The 12154-nt window shown below is 37.9% G+C and overlaps 1 protein-coding gene across 1 annotated transcript; it reads left to right on the forward strand.

Moving 5' to 3' along the window:
- The first annotated feature begins 1897 nt into the window (after window positions 1-1897).
- On the forward strand, window positions 1898-10475 carry GMNC (geminin coiled-coil domain containing). Its single transcript, XM_043593296.1, has 5 exons — window positions 1898-1906; window positions 2427-2601; window positions 4770-4858; window positions 6237-6353; window positions 7998-10475. The coding sequence occupies exons 1-5, from the start codon at window positions 1898-1900 to the stop codon at window positions 8616-8618; spliced, it is 1011 nt and encodes a 336-aa protein (XP_043449231.1). The 3' UTR covers window positions 8619-10475.
- Window positions 10476-12154: the final 1679 nt, after the last annotated feature.

Below are 12154 nucleotides of genomic sequence, written 5' to 3' on the forward strand. Positions count from 1 at the left end.
CCAAACTTAAATTCTAGAATAGATATAGATCATCTTCCCGTTTCACACGCCCCTCGGGAGTTGGGGAAAATGAGATATATCAAAAAGAGGGGGGAAAGCCAGTCCGTTCACCAGGTCCTACATTAGGTTGGCATTGATCACGTGGCCAGGAACTACACAGGGGCAGTGTTAAGTCTGGGTGCTGCGTCCGCTCCCCAAGGTCTGCTCCATCCCAGAGACGCCGCGTTGGGCTTTTCCCTAGTTCCGGCGGCAGAGCCGACGAGTCCGCCCCGCCCTGCAGGGGGAGCCGGGTTCGCCCCGTCGGGCCGGGCCGGCAGCGCGGTCCCGCCACCGCCGACCCTCGGCCGACCGCGGACGGCGAGCGGGCCGCCGACAGGCACCGCGCGGGTTTCGGGTTTCGAAGCCGCGCAGCGCACCCGGGCGCTCGGCGGCAGGTGGCGGCAGGTCTCGGGTCCCCGCGCGGCGTTCGCCTTGAGTGCCAGAGACTTTGGCTTGACGTCTCCTCACCTACGTCACCAGTTTGACAGCCTCGCACCAAATCAGAGGGCGGCGCTCGCCGGGAGTCCCCGGCGTCACCGGGAGCTCCCGCAGATTAGAACTCGCCTCTCCTAGCTCCTCCCCTCAGTCCCATTTAAAGCTCCTACAGGCTTTACCGAAAAATTGAGGGCTCAGTTTCTGCAGCGCCTTCTTCCACTGCAAGATGGTAAGTGAGGACCTGGGGTTTAGGTAATACGCTGGGGAAACCGGGGGGCTCTGAGAGCTAGTAGACTTTGCATTTAGAATTTCTTCCACCTTGGATGCAAGATTTCTCTGCTACCTGCCCACTAAAAGGGGTGTTCTCTGCTGCCCCATCTACTTCTCCCCTATCTTCTTCCCTGTCTCTGCTCCCTCAGTCTCTCATTCCCCATCTCTCTCATCCTTTTACCTTCTTGTGTTATTTCTACTCTCTGTACTTTCTCCCAACTTTCTTCCCCCCCCCCCCCCCCGCACTCACTTTTCATTCTACTTCTTCCTCTAGATTATGCACATATTTGCAGACATTCGGATTTGAGCTAGTCCAAGGTATTTGAGGTTTGTTTTCTTCTCAGGTGTCAATTGCATAATAGTTCAGCTCTGATTCCAATAATAACCTCAGGGAAAGAGCCTACAAACATGCTTTTAGAATAAAAGAAAATAGTGCTCGATAAACTTTTGGCTGAATTTCTTTGGTCTGCACTGCCCAAGCTGGATTTGCCCAAAAGATTGGACTTTTTCAAAACTTAACTTACTGAGGATATTAACAAATTGTGACTTAATTAGCTTAAGTCTCTCTCTCTCTCTCTCTCTCTCTCCTTTTCCTTCTTCTTGTTTTCTCGCTGTTTATGTTATGCCCAAAAAGTCCTCAAGTCAACAAAAGACTTGTAGTGGTCAAAAAGAGTTTGTCCAAAGCTGGACTCTGCTGAAATGAATGGCTTTTACCTGATTAAACATTGACAAATAATTAAGAATGAGCTGTTGTACAAATTAACCCAGGAAGGCTGCATACCTGCCCCTGCTTGGACATTTGGAAAGACTGTGTGTTTGAAGTTTGAGGAGTCGGGGGCAGGAGGGTGTTCGCTGGCTCAGAACACAGTGGAGAATACATGCCAGGCAGTTAGTAGTGGCAAGATAACTTTGGAAGGGCACTGAGACCTAGTGCTGGAGAGATCTAGAGCCTGCTGCCTCTGCTGACTAACATATTTCAGCTTTAATGATATGTTTACTTGGAGTGACTATAGGTACCGGTGCTTGGAGTTAGGAGCAAAATGTATGTGGTTATCTCTGGAATGTATCTATATGTCTATACATCCATCTCAAACAGTTTCGACCACTATAGGATCCAGCAGCATTTAAAGCCAGGGAAAGGAGGAAGGAAGGGATGGAGCAGGTGTGTAATTCAGAAACTAAGAAGCAAAGATAAGGAGGTTTCCTTATATGTCATGTTCAGTCCTTTTCAGCCTTAGCATTCTGGGCTCTTTGTCTTTTAACGTTGTTAGAAATATAATTAAGGTATTGCTAGAAAGAGCCAAATAGTCCATATATCTTTCAATCATTAAGTAGAATTCCTTTTACTTAGATCCTGGATAGCCTGTTAGATGACTGAGTCATGGCAACAGAAAATACTCTTGGATATTTACAAATTTGGTCCATCCAATACTAGCCTGTTCTTTGCTGAGAGAGCCTAAGGAAACTACTGGGTAAACCCAAGGAGCTGATTCCCTGTTAGTAATTATATTTTGACCACTTGAATTAATCTGGGATCTATGCTTAACACCTGTACTGTTTTTGATTCATTGCATGTAATTTGTGCCTCTTTCTCCCACCCTTATCCCCCTCCAAATCCCAATCATTCCATCTCCTGGGACCCTCCCCACCCCCACCCTGATCCCTCATACTGAATTTCACAGAACACTGTTCTGCCTTGCCAAGACCAGTACTTTGTAGGAGGCCAGAGCTATAATTGCCCGTATTCCACTACAACGTCAGAATCTAGTGTTGACGTTTCCACGGAGACTTGGGTCTCTTTCTGGGCTGCTGGTCTCCTGGACAACAGAGAGCCCCAACAAGCACCACAGGCTCAGGGTAAGTTCTGCTCTTCTGCTTTCCCGGTAGGTCTGAAGCCCATTTCCAGCACCTATAGTTGCAAAGCATCATGGGCTAGAACTCTGTAGAAGAAGAAATGGTATGGGAAGTTGAGGAAAGCACAAAGACTCCTGCATTTTACACCCTAAATAACCTGATTTTCTGTACTGTCATATATTGAAAATGAGATTCTTCCCCTTGCCCACTGGACAAGATATATTTCTCCCCACACTTTATAGTTTTTGGAGATTTCCAACCCACTGAGGGAATTTGGTTTTGGGTCAAAGATTTATAAACAATATTAGTGAGATGCTTTTGTAGTCAAGATACCAGTTGGAGCATTTCTTTTGGAATTCAGGAAAGTTTCCCTGGGTATAAGAGAGAGATGAGAAAAAATACTAATATACGCTTTTATTTCATAAGGAAGTCCTATGAACATTGTCTTTTTTTTTTTTGCATCCATACCATGTTTATTTTTAAAAAGTTTATTTAGAAAGGAAAGCCAAATCAGAACAACAGTTATCTTTCAAAATGATTTATCTCGGTACCCTTTCCTCTTTCTCTAAAATGAATAGCTATTCTTTTTCTTTCTTTCTTTCTTTCTTCTTTTTTTTTTTTTACAAAGCTCTTGGCCAAATTTATTTATTTTTTGGTTTGTTTTTCTTTTTAACTGGGTCATGGTTTTGTTTCTTGTTTGTTTTTTTTTCAAATTTTTACTTAAATTCTATTTAATTAACATATAGTATAATATTGTTTTCAAGAGTAGAATTTAGTGATTCATCACTTACATATAACACCCAGTGCTCCCAGCAAGTGCCCTCCTATTCAGGAGGCCCATCACCCATTTAGCCCATCCCCCACCCACCTCCCTCCATCAACCTTCAGTTTGTTCTCTATCTGTTCTCTTAGAGTTGAATAGTATCTTGTAAGTGGGGGGAAAAATGATTCCTTTTTGCTCAAAGAAGACTTCAATTTTGGAGGGAAAGATAACATTGATGGAAAATCATGTATTAATTTTCACTGGGGGCTGAGTAAATAGTTCTTATAAATATTAAAGGAATTTCTATATTAGCAATCTGGTTTCTAGAAAAACTTGTAGACACTTCACCATTAAATATGTGTACTCCTGCTTCTGTCATATTATTTTTTTTTTGAATTTCAGAAAACAAACAAACAAAACCCCCCCAACATAATGAAACACACTTATATTTCAGGAAGGGAGTTGTTCAGTGTTGTCTTTCTACCACAAGCAACAGAGAAGACAGAATGCCCAAGAATATAAAACCAAACTGTATACAATTTTATTCTTGTCTCCTTACTCATCATTTTACTTTAGTTGAAAATATTTCAGGAATATTTCAGTTTCCGTAGAGATGAGCAAGAGTCAAAACTGTACTAGATGAGGAAAATAAAACAAAAGTAAACCTATAGCATGCATAAGCATAGTTTTTACTGGTAGGTATAGTTTGCTATCAAATATGAAAAAAAAAACTTCTTTACAAAAGCATAAGAAACATACGAATGATGACATTTGAAATACATGAATTCAGGGTACAGTTTTGAGATTTCCATCAAGGTCTTCAGAGAAGCAAGATCCAAATTATTTTCAAGTAGAAAGTGATACCACATATAATTCTGAATATGTACTCTCCATCAGCTTTAATGGATAAGCAAACAGGCCAAGATTTTCATGGTTGGGGAAAAATGACACCATCAAAAGTAGGAGTTGATTTTAGAGGCAAACACTATGTTATCAAATGCTAAACCTTAGAAAATAAGATAGAAACTTGGAAAACATAGTGGAATTGCAATGTTATGCCTAGCAGGGGAAGGATCAATAAATATTTGAGTGAATTCCTAATGCAGATGGGATGGTTTTTATAAGCTTAGCCAGCAGGAGTTTATATATTAGGAAGAAATGTAACCTCTTAGCTCTTCAAAATTCATCCCTTTAGCCATTTTGGCATATAGTCTATAAATATTTGTCTTTCATAGCATGTTTATCCCTTCTGGAAGCTTTAAATGTTTTGTTTCCTATAAGGAGGCAATAGCTATTTTTAGAAAGGTAATTGGATCCATTAAACTGTCTGAAATCCCTCCATGAGCTCTGCATTACACAAAAACCCCAAGTGTGTTTTCTCAGTTATCCATTTGGTATTTTCACATAGAATCATCCAGTGACTCCAATTTCCCTGTTCCTAACTCATGTTCGTGGGAAGAGGCTCAGCTTTCCTCTCAGCTCTACAGAAACAAGCAGGTATGTATAACCAGGCAGACATGTTCCATGCAAATGCAGTCCATTCTTTTTTTTTTTTACTTTTATTTTATTCTTAAACTTATTTGAGTATAGTTGTCTCTCAATGTTACGTTAGTTTCAGGTGTACAACATAGTGATTTGACTTCTCTATACATTATGCTGTGTTCACCACAAGGGTGACTACCATCTGTCACCATACAGATATACTGCTGTCACACTACTACAATATCATTAACTGTATTCCCTATGTTGTGCCGTTTATCCCCATGACTAATGCATGACATAACTAGAAACCTTTATCTGCCTCTACTCTTCACCCATGTTGCCCCTCCCCCATCCCCTTCTCTCTGACAGAGAATACAATTTATGCTCTGTATTTATAGGATTCTGCCTTCTATTTGCTTATTCATTTTGCTTTTTAGATTCCACATATGAGTGAATTAATATGGTATTTGTCTTTCTCAGTCTGACTCATTTCACTTAGCATGTAGTTTGTTCTTAACATCACCCCTTAATGTTACTTTGCTTCTTTTCCCTTGTTAAATTCATATGTTGACTTGCAATTTAGAACCACAGTGGGTAAATGTCCACAGAGGTGGACAGGAAGATAGGTGATCAGTGTCACAGGGAAGAAAACAAAAACAACAAATTCAACAACAACAATCAAAACTCTCTAGGGGGCCCTATAGTCAGGACCTGACTGCATACATTTTAGTCCTATGACCTCTTGAATCCTCTTTTTCCATACCTATGGAATTGAAATATTTATATTGCCTTCCTCAGATGGCTGCTTGAAAGACCAAATGGTATATTGTGTGTGATAGTATTTTTAAAACACACACATAGCTCATCACTTGGAGAGGGATGATGATTACAAAGTTTTTGCAAAGATTGCTTCATTTATCACGTTTTATTTGTTGTTGTTCCTGAGAGAATAATTTGATCTAGTGGATATATAAACAGACCAATCTGAGGATGAAGGAAGCCAGCCCCCCTTGTTTTTCTTCTTTTCTTAATGTGCAAGGAAGGAGTCCAGCGAAACCTTTCTAAATCCTTTTTTCTATATTTAAACAGTTGCACGCAGCTCATTTTCCTACATACCTTCCCGATTCCCTTGTGGTTGCAATCTTAAAAGTCATATAATCTCTTCAAACACTTTGCAATGAATAAGAAGTTCAGAGCACAAAACTGAACAATCAGGTGGTAGGTGGGTGTAGATTGAATTTAGGCGTTAGAGGACAAGGGCTCCCGGAGGTTGAGTTTGTAAAACAAATAGAATAATGATCAAGTTTAAGCAGGTTAAGGATCAGTGGCATTATTATAAGGTTACAAAGTCAATATAGTAGAGCAGCCTTCACCATTGTATGCTTTTTTGCAGCTCCAAGATACTCTGGTGCAGAAGGAAGAAGAACTTGCTAGGTTACACGAAGAGAATAATCACCTTAGACAATACCTGAATTCTGCTTTGGTTAAATGTCTTGAGGAAAAGGCCAAGGTATGTAACTATCCCTTTTATAAAAACACAGCAGTGATTTGAGAATGGAGGTAATTTGGGTAAAACTGCTTAATTAATTGTAGAAGGTGTACTGAACAGCATGGCTTCAAAGGCATTTCTAGGTTAGATGGAGTTTTCTGAAAGGAAATATAGCACTTTCACAAGAATTTTTATGTATCATTTCTTAGAAGTATCTAGACTGCAGATGTTAGCCATGTATTACAGCAAAAGTTGCTTAAGAATCAAGCCAGTCAAGGGAATTGCTAAGACAACAGAGGTTAATCAAAAGACAGAGAGCTAAATGGATGGAACACTGCAGTGGGAATCAGATCCGAAAGACACTCAGTTCTTCTTATCATCAGATTGACTTTCGGTAAATCGCTCTCTCACTTAGCCTCAGTTATGTTCATCTGGATATACATGGCCTAAAAGATCGTTGAAAATCTCCTCAGCTCTAAACTGTTATGAATATGGCTGGAGCCCAGATTTCTTGAGTGGCAGTTATAGATCACCAATTATGTTATCTTTTAATGAATCGTTTTTCTCATACTCTTAAATGAGTTAGACTATTTCTAACTCAAGGACTTATAGCTTGTCCATAGTCTCTTCCTGTTCTTCTTCCTTTCTCTGGGTTTTATATTTCTGTTATCTTTTTGTCATTTTGCTACACTTATTGCTTCTGTCATCAATCTTTTCCTTGCTTCTAGACAAGCTACGTTATTTGATATTATTTAATTTAAATTGATTATGCTTCTTGCCATTTTTACTGAACATAAAAGCTCAGAGAAGAAAAGATACCATATCTGACTCCTTTACAATCCAGTTAGCTTTGTTAAAAAAGGGAGCACATCTCACAGTTATTAGCTTGGGCTCCTTAGTCCAGCCACCATTTTGTAAAACAAAGGACATTTATTAAATTAGTAAATGATATAGATTAGACAGGTTTTTTTCTCTCTGTTTTCCAATTGTCCAAGATGTAGAATAATACATATCACACGAAAGTGTTATGAAAGTTAATGGAACAAGAAGAAGCAGTGTTAGTTACTCTTTTCAATCAGTTGCTCTGTCTAGAATCACATGGCTTCGATTTAATCTAGGCCGCATGATCCTTAGCAAGTCACTAATATGCCTGTGCCTCAGTTTCCTCGCTAAGGAAGATTTTAACAGTACCCATATAAAATGACATTATGCATGTAGCCAGTGTTCAATACATGATAGTTGCTATTATTGTCATTATTATAATAATTACTTTCCTGAATTGAAAATTTAAAGACATTATTTTTTCTCTCAACTTTTAAATGATTAGTAAAAAACATGAATTGTAGTTTCCAGGTAGTAACTTGTCATTATAGATTTTAAGTTGGAAACAGAAGTTAATTCAATCACTTGTGTGTGTGTGTGTGTGTGTGAGAGAGAGAGAGAGAGAGAGAGACAGAGACAGAGAGAGAGACAGAGAGACAGAGACAGAGAGACAGATACAGAGACAGAGACAAAGACAGAGACAGAGAGAATAGAATTTTAATCAAGTTTTCTAAGGAGTTAAAGTGACTAGTTAATATTTGAAGGAGTTTTAATTAGACAACAGTAAAGAAAATGATCTTGGTTGACTATCTGACTGTATATTTTCAAATGCTACTTTCCTAGAAATTACTGTCATCAGATGAGTTTTCCAAAGCATGTGGAAAATTCAGAAAGGGAAAGAGGAAACCCAAAGAGCAAAGGTATTTTCCTCCTGAGATCCCCCATCACAAAAATGCCAAGAGAAACCTCTCCGGTGAATTTGCTAACTGTGAAGAACAACCTGGGCCCCCTGTGGATCCCTGGGTTCTTCAAACACTTGGATTAAAAGACCTCAATACCATTGATGACACTTTATCAGCTAACTACAGTGCCCTCTCCTCTCATCCCAGAAGAATTGCCAGCACATTTCCCCAGTTTCCGGATGATGCAGTCAATTATGAAAATATCCCCAGGGAGGATCTGCCAATTGACTATGGAGGTGACCAAACAAACCCCTCACATAGCACTGCCAGGCACGGGGAAGATTTTCACTTACTTTCTCAACTTTCAAATGTGCCAGGAGGGCTGCAAACTCCTCCTTACTATACTTCTGATGTGTCTCCCAATAAGACAGAGATGGCCTTTTCCACATCCCTGAGCCCTCACTGTAATGTGAAAACTCATTCCTTCCACCAGGGACAAGCCTTTGTTTGTCGAGATGAGGAGGGAGGCTGGAAGTTCACTTGGGTCCCTAAGCAGTCTTAGTGACCCCTGCTCTAACACAAAAGACTGCCATCAACTCTGTTTACGAAGACCTCTCTTGCACTTGAACCTGACTATTTGGAATATGGAAGCTATTGCCCAGACTGTCTCCTGCCACTTTAAATGTCAGTCTCAATTATCCACTTAAATCTGCAAAGAACAGCTTCCAAGAATCCATGATGAAACATGCCTACTCTTTTTTCACCTAAATTTGACTTGTTTACATAGCAACACCTGCTGTTGACTTCCTCCCTTTGCCCTGTACTTGAAAAGGTATTTTCCAATTGCCTGAATACTTCTTTGAGGCCTGCATATGTTCTTTCAATTATAACAAGTCTAACAGCTTTTCTCCCTTCATCAAGCAGTTTAAATGTTCATAGCCTCCACCCTCTCACTTTCATCCCTCTCCTGCTCCTCTTTATTTCTGAAAACTGCCTCTAGAGTGAATACTATCATTGCTCCAAGTGCCTGTTACTGAGTGTTCAGTTAGCTGGGGTAGGGTAGAAAGAAGTGTCTTCGCCCATCATCATTCCCGAAGACATAATGTAGATGTGAGCAGTGTTATATGTAGTACAGTTCAGTAAGTTGAGTGTCCTGTGCTAGAGTTGATAAAGAGGCTCTTCAAAGAGCTATAACTCTACTGAATAGGAAATACCACTGATAAATTAAAAGATTTAAGAGAATTAAAATTACTTCAAAATGTGCCACGGTACATCAGCTTCTAGAGGCACCTGGCATTGCCTCTTTAAACAACCATCCTAATTGCCTAGATGCTGTCAAACTTCTATTCCTGGAAGTATTTTCATTCATCATTTTTTCACTCATTGGTCCATTCAAAATGATTGTAGAATACCTACCATGTACCAAGCACTGTGCTATGTGTGGTGATAGAATGTGAGCAAGTTAGACCTTGTGGCCACCCTCATGAGACTTACAGCCACTTTTCTGCTGTGACCTTGAGAAACTTACTTCCCAAGTGTGATGATTCAGTTTTCCTGGCTGCATAATACAGAAGCTGGATGAGATAATCACTAACATTCTCTAAATTGAGGCTGGGTCCATCAGTTTTACACCAACACGGCCATCCTAACTCACTATGCTGTTCAACTTTGATACACACTATACATATATTGGGTGAGCCTTACATACAATTTTTTAAAATGTGAATCATTTGTAGTTCATACAAGAAACCATTGCTCTGATCACAGTATTCCTTTTCTGGTATGAGCCCATTTTGCAGGTTAATTCAGTCTCTGTGAGAGTAACTTGCTCTAACAAATAGAAACATTATTTTTTTAAATAAGTGTGCATAAATTTAATGTAAATTTTGATGTCAAAGATTTCTCTCTTTCTGAATAAAAAAAATAAATTCTTAGTGCTAATGCTAGTTCTCCTCAAGCTCTCTATCCTTCCCAGAATAATTTACAATCAGAGATGCGCACCTATGTTTTTTGGAGAAAACTACAGTTACTGATAAAATTCACCACCTTGAACCTCTTTCCTGTTTTTCTGTTTTCCACCTCTCAGTGCGTGAGAACATGAGTGTGCCCTTTGGAATTCTTTGTAACTGAGACATGACTTTTGTTGCTGTTTAGTTTTTGGTGTGTTTTTGTGGTTGTGAGCAAGTAATCTATTTTATTAAGTTTTGTTACCACATTGTATTCTTTATAATCCATGAAGGAGAATCTAAGATACTAACTGATGTTATTCTCCAGAGTATTTTCATGACTTAGGAAGAGATAGAACACATTCTATTTTCTAAACACAAAACAAAATAAAACAAAACAAAAACAAAGAAGTGCCTTACATTGCAGTATCGGTGCCCCTGGTGGGTAAAATTTATCTTTTTAAAATAACAAATTTAGTAATTAAAATTAAAGAATTAAAATTGATTATAGTTTGATACACTAGGAATCAAGAAAGCAACATAACTATTTTAAAAGTCTAAGTGATCAAGCTGTAAAACAAAATTGATCAGTCAACAAGTATTCATTTTGCACTTTTGTGTGCCGTATCATGATCATGTACCATGAGTAAACACCCAGGCTTAAAAGGATGCGTTTGAACGGTAAAACAGAGCCTCATAAAATGTAATAGTTTAAAATGAAACTTGGTCCTTGCCTGGTTTAAAGATATTACAGCACTGTTGTGATAAATTATGGTAACTTTCTCTGGCTTATTCCATGGATGAAAGAAAGTTACCACATCTTGTGACCATACCTACAGACATTTGATATTTAATTGCATTATGTATAAAAAAATATTTTGTTGATGTTTGAGAAACTGGAAATTTCTCTCACCTGAGTATATGTTCTAACTTTTAAAGTTTTACCATAGTACTTCAGTAAACCACAGTTAAAATTTTATTAATGTAAAGTGAGAAATAAAAATTAAATACTTTTGTGATTGTGATAAATATCTTTATATTGTGTAGAACATTTTCTAGTAATGGATTTTCTTCTCCTAGGTTTTAACCATAATCCTATTTATTGATTTGTACCTATTTTATATGATGTATATGGCCAGACCAATCTTCAGCATTTAGGGTTTAACCGTTCTTTTCCTTATCCAGGATACATTAATGAGGCTTTCAGATGTTAAGTGGCCTTGAGTCAAGTGCTTTGTAGGCACAGCAACATAACCTCCCATAAATACTAGCTAGCATCCAGCATCAATTTTAAAATTTTGATGACATTTCCTATGTTCTCTGATCATCTGAAAATAAATCCTACCTAAATCTCACTAATATCTGGAAAATAAGGGCATTTGGAAAGCTTCAGTTATGCAGGTGACATATAATGAATGAGATTAATTTAAAAGACTGCAGTGATGATAAACTATAATCTTGAAAAAATGGCAAAAAAACTGTGAATCAATGTAAAAAAGTTGCTGTATTTTCTCTATTGCAAAAAAACAAATATTTTTCAATGTGACAGATGAATTCAATAACCAGCCTACATCACAGGTTCAAAGGAAAAAGTATAGAATTTAGACATCTGGTGATGATTTTTTGTAAGTTTACATCTTGTCTATAAAGTCAGAATACACAATTTTACATTTGTTTCAGTTAACCAAAAGATTCATGTGGGCAAATATTAGATGCATCATTTTTTCTTTATTTTTCACAAAACCAAATAAAATTGGTTTACAACCTACACATGCACAGTGTAAGTATATTTCTTAACATATTTGTTGTATTTTTATCTATATTTTTTTGTTATGTGAACATCATCAGACATCCAGTTATAATTCTTATGTTGGATAGTCTATAAATGTAAAATATAATTTAACAATTAATATTTTAAATGACTTTGATTTGTTTGTGATTGAAAATATTTCTAATTATATGTGAGTCGATTTTGTAATAAATTCATGTCTAATAAATAAATGGCAAAAGCTTAATCCTACTTTTGTCCCTTATTTTAAAAATGTGCTTCAATGAATTGAGCAATAGACTAAGAAAAAGTTTTCAGGTCTCATTTCTGCAATAAATATTATGATATAGAAAGGATATGTATATTAATTTTCAAAAAGTGTTA

This window comes from Prionailurus bengalensis, chromosome C2 (genome assembly GCF_016509475.1).
Source record: "Prionailurus bengalensis isolate Pbe53 chromosome C2, Fcat_Pben_1.1_paternal_pri, whole genome shotgun sequence".
NCBI lineage: Eukaryota > Metazoa > Chordata > Mammalia > Carnivora > Felidae > Prionailurus > Prionailurus bengalensis.